Genomic DNA, 9,191 nt, shown 5'->3' with positions numbered 1-9,191 from the left:
GCCCCGACCTTGCTCCTCCTTTGGCCTCTCTGACTCCTTCCCCTGGCTCCCCTCCCTCCTGTGGTTGGGTCGAGCCCCAAGCCCCCAGTGGTGACTACCTCGTGCCCTGGCGCGGCCCCATCTCTAGTTGTAACTACTGCGCATTTTAACCCCTCTCTCTCTGGGGGTTCTCACCGCCGTCCTCGCTCGATTCCTTCCGGTTCTGCTACCTATCAAGCCTTGTTTGGTCCCACTTCGTGGGCCAAATATTTTGATCTCCTCCCTCTTGATTCTGCGCCTCATGACGATTTCTCCCTCCATCGACATCTCGTTGATTCCGTGGATGCCTCCGTTACTTTCAACCCCACTCGTCTCGGTACACGTGTCATTGCTGCTCCTTCTCAGGATGCTGCTTCCCGCTTGGCTGCCTTATCCTGCCTTGGTGAGACCCCTGTTCGGGTCTCGAAGAACGCTCAGTTGAATGCCAGTGTTGGCACTATTCTGCTCCTGCCCCATGTTGCGATCGGTGTTCAGGACCTGCGCGACTGTCACGACGATATTCGACATATTCTTGCTGCCCAGGGCCATTCTATTCTCCAGGTGGACACGTTTACTCGTCCCCCTCGTGGTAGTCGCCGTCAACCCCTCCGGGTTGTGAAGATTACCTATGATGGTAGGACCCTTCCACCCTCTGTCATTCTTGCTGGTGCCAGGTGCTCTGTCCAGGAGTACATTCCTTCTCCTCGGCTCTGTAACAAGTGCTTGAGGTTTGGGCATGGTGCCCTCCGCTGCTCCAGGACTGTCTCTCTCTGTCCTTTGTGTGGTGGCAAAGGTCACTCTAAGTCGGAGTGCAATTCTCCCCAGGCTCGTTGCCTCAACTGCGGTGAGGCCCATCCTACCTTCTCCCGTGCGTGTGTCCATTACAAGCTTGAGGTAGCCGTCCTCAACTTGAAGCACCGGGAGCGTTTATCTTTTCTTGAGGCGAGACGCCAAGTTCGCCGGCTCCTGCCTTATGCTAATATCTCTTATGCTCAGACTCACAACCGTTTCCGTGCCTGGGACCCTGATACGACCACTGCCCTCTCCTCTGTTCCTTTGGGTTCTCTCCCGAAGGATCCTCCTCCTGGTCCTCTGTCTGGGGTTCCCCTTCTTTCTACCCGGTCTGTCTTGTCTCCTGTGTCTTCTTCCTCGTCTCCCTTCGTTCTTCCTTCCCATCCTTCCCCTCCGTCTCTTGACTCTCCCCGCCGCCTGTCGGTGCGGGCTGATGTCCATCGCTCTCCAAACGGCCATCATGTGTGCTCTCGTTCAGCTTCTCCTGTTGAGACGCTAGAATCCGTTGCCAAGTACGTGGTTGCTGGGACACCTGTCTCTTTAAGTCAGAAGCGTAAGCTTGGCTCCACTCCTTCCTCCTCCCCGGCGGGTAAGAAGGTTTCGCTTTCTTCCTCGGCCCCTACTTCTGCCTCTCTCGCTCCTTCCCCTCCCATTTCGGTGGTTGCGCCCCCTGTTCCTGCTATGGAGGTTTCTTTAGCCCCCGCTTCCCTCTCGGTTGCTGCCCTTGCTGAGGTGCGCTCCCCTCTTTCTACCCCCCCCTCTTCCTGCTGCTGTCCTTGACTGCTCCCCACCGTTGTCTCCTCCTCTTCCTCCTCTGGACCCCGCCCGCCCACCTCTGGTCTGTTCTCCCGCCTCCTTCCCTCCATCTTTGCTCAGTTTACCCATGCCCCCTAACCCTCACTTTGCTGATCCTGATCCCGACCCTGATATTCTTTAATGTGCTCTTTCGCCTTTGTTTCTTCCTTGTTCTCTGTTTTTGTCCTTTCTCTTCTCGTCGTTGTCCATTCTTCAATGGAACGTTCGAGGTTATTACGCCAATTTCCTCGAACTACAACTTCTGATTTCGCGATTTTCGCCTCTTTGTGTCTGTCTCCAGGAGCCGATGCTTGGTGCTCGTCCTGGTCGTATTCGTGGCTATTCCGTTCTCATCCCCCCCCCTCCCCACCCCAGCCGTTGCTGGGGCTTCTAATTCTTCAGCTCTCTTGATTCATGCTGATGTTCCCTTTGTTCCTTTACTTTTTCCTTCGCCTCTCCAGTGTTCTGCTGCTCGTATCTTTGTGGGGAAATGGTACACAGTTTGTTCCATTTATCTCCCCCCGAGTGTCCCGCTTTCTCTTCCTGATTTGAAACACCTCCTAGACTCCTTGCAGGAGCCTGTGCTCCTGCTGGGTGACTTCAATTGTCGCCATTCTCTTAGGGGTGACGTTCTGACGAATACCCGGGGTCGCCTTCTTGAGCCGTTTCTCCTCTCTTCTTCCCTGTCTCTTCTGAATTCTGGTGAGCCCACTCATTTGGACTCTCGGACTCGCACCCTTTCTTGTCTTGATCTTTCTCTCTGCTCTTCTTCTCTTTACTTAGATTTCACGTGGCAAGTTCTTGATGACCTCCATGGAAGTGATCCTTTCCCCATCCTTGTTTCCTTTTTCTCTTTTCGCCCTTCCCTCTCTTTCCCTAGGTGGCAGTTTGCTAAGGCGGACTGGACCCTATTTACCCTCAGTGTTGCTCTCTCTGACCTCTCCCTTCTGCCTCTCTCTCGCGCTCTCCTCCTTTTTCATGACACTGTCTTCAACGCTGCCCTCCACTCTATTCCTCGCTCTTCCTCTCGGGGTCCACGGAAGTGCGTTCCCTGGTGGAATGCGGACTGGGCTCGGGCTGTCCGCTGTAAGTGTGCAGCCTGGAAGAGGCACCGCTGTAGGCAGACGACCGATTCCTTTCTTTTCTTTCGGAAAGCGAGTTCGGTGGCCCGTAGGGCCATCCGTATGGCTAAACGCGAATGTTGGGCTTCTTATGTCTCAACAATTACGTCCGAAACTCCTCTGGCCCAGATCTGGAAGCGTATCCGCAAGATAGCACGTAAGTTTGTTCCCGATGTTTCACCGGTCCTTCACCTCCATGATACTCTTGTGGCGGACCCGTTGCAGGTCGCTTCCGTACTGGGTTCCCACTTTTCTTCTGTTAGCTCTGGTCTTCATCTTCCCCTATCTTTTCTTCTTCGTAAACCTGTCCTTGAGTCTCGTCCTTTAGATTTCTGCACTCGTCTTCAGCTTCCCTATAATGATCCCTTCTCTCTCTCTGAACTTCGTTCTGCCCTGGCCCTCTGCGGTTCTACGGCGGCGGGCTCCGATGGTATTCATTATGAGATGCTTCGCCATCTCCCTCCGTGCACGTCTCAGTATTTACTGAGTCTGTATTATCGGATCTGGGAGTCGTCGTCAGTCTCTGAGGACTGGCTCGATGCCGTTGTCCTCCCTGTTCGCAAACCGGGGTCTCTGGGTATTTCCCCTAAGGACTTTCGCCCTATTGCCCTCACAAGTTGTGTCTGCAAACTCTTTGAACGTATGGTTAACGTTCGTCTGATGTGGTTCCTGGAACACCATCACCTCCTCTCCCCCTTCTCAATTTGGTTTCCGCAAGTGCCGCAGCATGACAGATGTCCTGGTGAACTTGGAGGTCTATATTCGTACTGCTTTTGCTGCGAAGACCTCCGTTGTTGCCGTCCTTTTTGACCTGGAAAAGGCTTACGACACCACTTGGCGGTATCATATTCTATCTCAACTTCATTCTTTTGGCCTTCGTGGTCGTCTCCCTCTCTTTCTCCGCAGCTTCCTCTCTCGTCGTTCCTTTCGGGTGCGCCTTGGTACCGCTCTCTCTGCCTCTTTTCAGCAATACGAAGGTGGGCCCCAGGGTAGTGTTCTGAGCACTACTCTTTTTCTGGTTGCCCTCAATGGTCTTCTTTCCTCTCTTCCTTCAGGTGTCTTCTCCACTTTCTATGTCGCTAATCTTACCCTTTGCTGTCAGGGTGATGATTCGCTTCTCCTTCAGCGACGGCTTCAACTTGCAATTGATGCCATGTTGTCTTGGGCCACCGATCATGGCTTCAAGTTCTCTACTTCTAAGACTTGTGCCATGTCTTTTACTCGGAAACGGGTCGTTCTTCGTCCCTCTTTGTCACTTTATGGTCATCCCCTTGAGTACAAAGATTCTGCGAAGCTTTTGGGGTTATTCCTTGACTCTCGTTTGTCTTGGTGTCCCCATATCTCTTGCCTCCTTATTGAGTGCTCTAAGGCCCTTACCCTCCTTCGGGTCTTGTCCCATACTTCTTGGGGGGCAGATAGGCGCACTCTCCTTGCTTTACATTCCTCTCTCGTCCTGTCTATGCTCGATTATGGTTGCCCTGCCTACTCGTCTGCTTCTCCTTCTACTCTTCGCCGTCTTGATGCTTTGCATCATACTGGGTTGTGCCTCAGTTCTGGTGCCTTTCGTTCGACTCCCGTCCTTAGCTTGTATGTTGACACTAGTAGTGTAAAAGGAGACACATGGGGAAAAAAAATTTCAGAAACGGTTGGTCACTTCCATGCCGACTCAACCCCGTCGGGCCAGATCGACCAAAAACTTATTTTAGGTGGTTAGGTTAGGGCCCGGTCAGCGCGCACCTGGCTGGCTGGCAGGGGTGGGGTGGTCCGTTCCCCCCTGGGGTCCCGGGGGCCCACCACCCAGGGTGTACCTGAGCAACTGGTGCCCTATCCTAACCTGTTTTTTGTACGATTCGTCGCTTGCTTTTAAGATGAGTCTAAGGCATCAAGAAGGGGGTCTCTACTTATGGAAGGTACCGAGGATGAATGTTCAATAGATGAAAACCAAAAAATACACTGGTGAAAGGCATATAAACGTTTTTTGGAGTATTTTAATGGCACTAGTATATGTGTGCGTGTGTTTTTTATGTATATACAATATGTGTTTTTTTTAATTCCTGCTGAGAAGTGTATCTGAAATAAAGGGTTTGTCTTTACATTTGGTAAGGTTTCAATAATCAGGTGAAAAATAAAATGAGAAAGACTCGAGTTATATTTTTTCATCAGTTACCCCAGATATATGTCCCATTTTCTCTAGATTCCGTTTCACAGAAAACATCTTCACGGGCTGGCCAGTCCCGTTTTCGTCGAGGGGGAAACTAAGATAATTGACAGAAAAAAGATATATGCAAGTTCCATTTTTATTTCCAAACACTGTTTAGTTTAATCATTAAGATTAGGAGTTTGCTTATTATTCAGATCTGGAAACAACAACGTATTATTATTTCATGTTTTTTTTTCATCCAAACATATGGAAACAAGTATTTATGTTTTAATTTCAGAGGAAAGAACATTATCAAATATTTGTTTTTTCATAGGAAAGAGCAAACATCAGAAAAGACATAATTCATTCGTTCATTCATTCATTCATTCAGTATTATAGATATCCCCCCCACCGGTAAATTAAAAACATTATTTATTTTCATCGTTAGTTCTTTTTTATTTAACAAAAAAAAACTACAACAAATACATAACATAACATAACATTACAGTACACATAACTGCAATAATATATGACACTGCAATACATTCAATTTAATTAAGTTTTCGTATGACGCCCAAGGGCAATAAAGCTGCTTCGTGCATGGTCGGCGTGCCCAAGTTCATGGTTGGAGTGGGCTCTACATAGTCCGGCTCATAGAATTTTCTCTGTCCACACTCGAAGAGGTCCGAGACCTCATCATCGAATCCCTCCACTGGCTCGAACTGCGTTGTGAACATGTCAATCGTAGCCAGGCCCAACTCTTCCATGGCTAACGATTGATTTTCACTAAACAGTTCCACCGCGGCGTTTAAGGTCTGCGAAGACAATATGTCGTCCGCGTTCAGCTCTTGTGTCTTAGGTGCCATAGGGGATACGTGGCACACCGTCGCTAATTTCTGGGGGGTCTGTCGGACATCCTCGTCTTCACTCTCGCTAATGTGGGTAACTGCCTCCTGCGGGCGGGTCGCTGTGAGACGCGGGTTGGGGCGTCTTGTTGGAGGTACATATCCCGAGGTAGATGGCTGGGGGGAAGCCTCACGGTTGCTCGACCTCTTATCATATGGGGTCGTCGTCGTCGTCGTCCTCTTGCGTTGGCCTCGCATAAATAGCCTAGCCCGACAGGGCCCCGGTGCGGGCCCCTGTGCAGGCCGTTCCCAGGTGATTTTACATTCTTCCGCAGGGCGACTTGTTGGCTTTGCAATGTCCTTCATCAAAGGCGCTGTCGAAGCTTTCGTTTTTAGAGCTATCTCTCCACTCTTCGCCGCCTTCTTAGCTTTGGGCTCTGTTGTTGTTGTTGTTTTTGTTTTTAGAGCCATCTCTCCACTCTTCGCCACCTTCTTAGCTTTGGGCTCTGTTGTTATTGTTGCTTCCGTTTTTAGAGCCATCTCTCCACTCTTCGCCACCTTCTTAGCTTTGGGCTCTGTTGTTGTTGTTGTTGCTTTCGTTTTTAGAGCCATCTCTCCACTCTTCGCCGTCTTCTTAGCTTTGGGCTCTGTTGTTGTTGTTGCTGCCGTTGTAGTTGTTGCAGTTCTTGTTTTTGTTGTTGCCGTTATTGGGAATGGCCCTGGCCCCGCCGGGGTCAGCACCGCAGTCATTGCTACCACCCGTGAATCCATAGAGCCAACAACAAGGCGGGCTGCGGGGCGGGACTCTGGCGCCGGCCGCGTCTCAGGCAGGGGCATGGGGACCGTCGGCTTGGGGTGCATAGTGGCCACAACGCCATCTGGTACTGGCCCCGGCATCTCCGTAGTCTCAGGCGAGGTCGTAGGCGCAGTTGATGAAGTTTTGGGGGCTTGACACATCGGCCGAACATTGGCAACACCACTACTCTTCAATATATCCGCTACATCATGGGACGTCACCCCAGCTGGCAGGATGAGAGCAGTCCCAAAGTTGAAATTGATCACACCAGTCACCTCAATTTTTGAGCATCCGTTCAACAATTCTGCAAATAAAAAAAAAAATAACATTAATAAAATTTTATATTCACCAACAAGAAACATAAACACACACACACACACACACACACGTTCTCACCTATATCAGAGTTATGTTAAAAAAAATTAAAAAAAAATCACCATGGGCAAATTCCATTTTCAAAAACTTCACTTGTGGGCTTCTAATGATGACCAGGACCAAGGGTGTTCGTCGGTGGGCAAGTTAAGTCAATGGGCCTTAGGACTGGGCTTATATATATACCCCTAAAAACCTCTACCCCCCCCCCACCCCCTCAGGCAAGCTAGGTCACCTGCTCACACAGGCTATTGCACGCCTCCTGGGAATCATCTCCCAGGCAAAATGTTGTTTGACAGAGCGGCATATTCAGGTTATCATACGTAAATTTCACAACCAAAGCGTCATTTTTGCTGTGTTGTTCATATTTAAAATCCTGCACAAATTTCCGAAGCGCTTTTCCCACCCCTAGATGGGATAAATAGTAGGTGAAGTATAACGCATAGTTCCCGCAGAAATAAGTTTCCAACTGCTGTATTCTGTCATTGAATATGTGCAAATCATATTTTTCAAAGCTATTCAATATAACCTTAAAATATTTCGAATACGTTTCAATTCTCGGGTTTCCAAAACTATCCAGAATGACAATTTCTGTCTTAGTCATTGCTTTGGCTATACAAAATGTAACCCAATGACCCATTGTATCTGCAGATTCTGCATCTAGTGTATTAATTATAAATACCACAGGATGGTCATAGATCTTTTTCAAAATTTTTCTTGCATCATTGGCGAGATAACATCCCAGATATTGGACCTCCCGACCCAACACCCCGTTCAGCGCTTCGTTAATTTCAAGACAATTCATAGCTTTACGCTCTCGTATCACAGACTATTCGACGTTCCGCATTAATTTTCAGGATGCCAGTGGTGCCACCATAAAGCAAAATGACTTTATTTCCCACCACAGGTATTTTAAATTCTAGACTAATTCTCAGGTTACCAGACACTTCCAGGGGCATTGCGTCCTTTATAGTTTCGGGCTGTAAATTGAAAGCCAGTATAGTGCCACCGTTAACAAATGCGTCATAGGATAGCGTGTGGGCATTATCGAAACCTAAAGCTTGTAGCGTCGTATAATATAATTTTGCGCAATTGTGTGGAAAAGCACAAGCAATATTAAATAAAGTAGTGCTATTCAGAGTTATAAATACTCTCGTGAGCTCACAATTCTCAAAATATAATGGGTTCTGGGCATAGCCTCCTGACATTGCCTCCATATCTACAATAATCATGTATAAACGCTCAGGAACTACAGTTCCCCAGGGCTGATCCATTGTAATTGTCCGCTGTCCTGTGCCCAGTATATAAGTCTTTAATAGGGTTTTGTTAAACGTATATGTTATCGGGGTGTTATTTTGTATCAATGCCTTATTAATGGCCGTTAAGCCGGCCGGGTATGGCATTATACGATCTATCCACAACCTCGCCATCTTAATATGGTATTTAAAGTTTGCATTATCCCTTTTGCTATGAATAATCCATTTATCCGGGTTCAGTTCGAGGCGAATGCGCACATCCACATTATCCAGAACGTATTCGCTAATTGTAGTAACATCCGCCAATAATTTAAAGCATGTGTGCACACCCGTAGTTTTCATCTCAGTCATTTGCTGCTCCCTTTCCTCAGTCATTGCAGCAAAATATTCGTCGGAAAATCTGCTGGGGTCATTACCTTTAAAGAAATGCGCTAGTTTCCGATATCTCTCAGCTTCGCACCCCGAAATAGTAGTCAGCAGCTTTATATAACTCCAGTATGAGAATAGAGAGTTAGTTTCGACCACAGTCTCATTGAAATACACTACTATAGATTTGAATAAAGTCTGTGATAGACCATTACTAATTGTTACATTTTCTGTATCCCCTATCGCACTAGCTCCATCTCCGCCCGTTACTGCTAGCGATAGTTCCAAAGCCAATGACGACATATCTAGAAAGTGGCCATTCACGCCTTTAATGTTAAATTCAAGATACGTATCTCTAAATTTATTGCCCCCAGTATTTACTGGCAAAACATCAATAGTTTGACGCGAGGCTATAGTAGCCTCTACCATCCTAGCGGAGAACGGCTTGGGAAAGGCGTCAGTTATTGCAGCGGCATAATTCCCCAGTGGTACTTGTAGCCCCGCCATGCTATCTTGTCAATAGTTGTTTCGAGAGTGATTCAATTTTTAAGCAAACACGTCATTATATTTCCCTCCGTCGATTTTCCTGAACAAATTTCTTGTTTTGCTTTTTTTTTTTTTTTTTTTGTCATAATCCTTCTGTTCCTTTATTTTTCTTAACGACCCGCCCGCCCGCAATTTGCTTCCCAA

At 47.9% G+C, this 9,191-nt stretch overlaps 1 protein-coding gene across 1 annotated transcript; it reads right to left on the bottom strand.

The window, feature by feature from the left end:
• Positions 1–7,688: 7,688 nt before the first annotated feature.
• LOC138364955 (uncharacterized) lies at positions 7,689–8,930 on the bottom strand. Its single transcript, XM_069325039.1, has one exon. It carries the CDS (start codon positions 8,928–8,930, stop codon positions 7,689–7,691), a length of 1,242 nt encoding a protein of 413 aa, XP_069181140.1.
• Between the last annotated feature and the right edge of the window lie 261 nt (positions 8,931–9,191).

This window comes from Procambarus clarkii, chromosome 15 (genome assembly GCF_040958095.1).
Source record: "Procambarus clarkii isolate CNS0578487 chromosome 15, FALCON_Pclarkii_2.0, whole genome shotgun sequence".
Taxonomy (NCBI): Eukaryota; Metazoa; Arthropoda; class Malacostraca; order Decapoda; family Cambaridae; genus Procambarus; species Procambarus clarkii.
The sequence above is the reverse complement of the archived record's forward strand: the minus strand, read 5'-3'. Positions and strand labels throughout refer to the sequence as shown.

What these genes read in the sequence shown, in the direction of transcription:
- LOC138364955 (XM_069325039.1), bottom strand. Translation starts at nt 8,930, where the DNA reads ATGGTAGAGGCTACTATAGCCTCGCGTCAAACTATTGATGTTTTGCCA.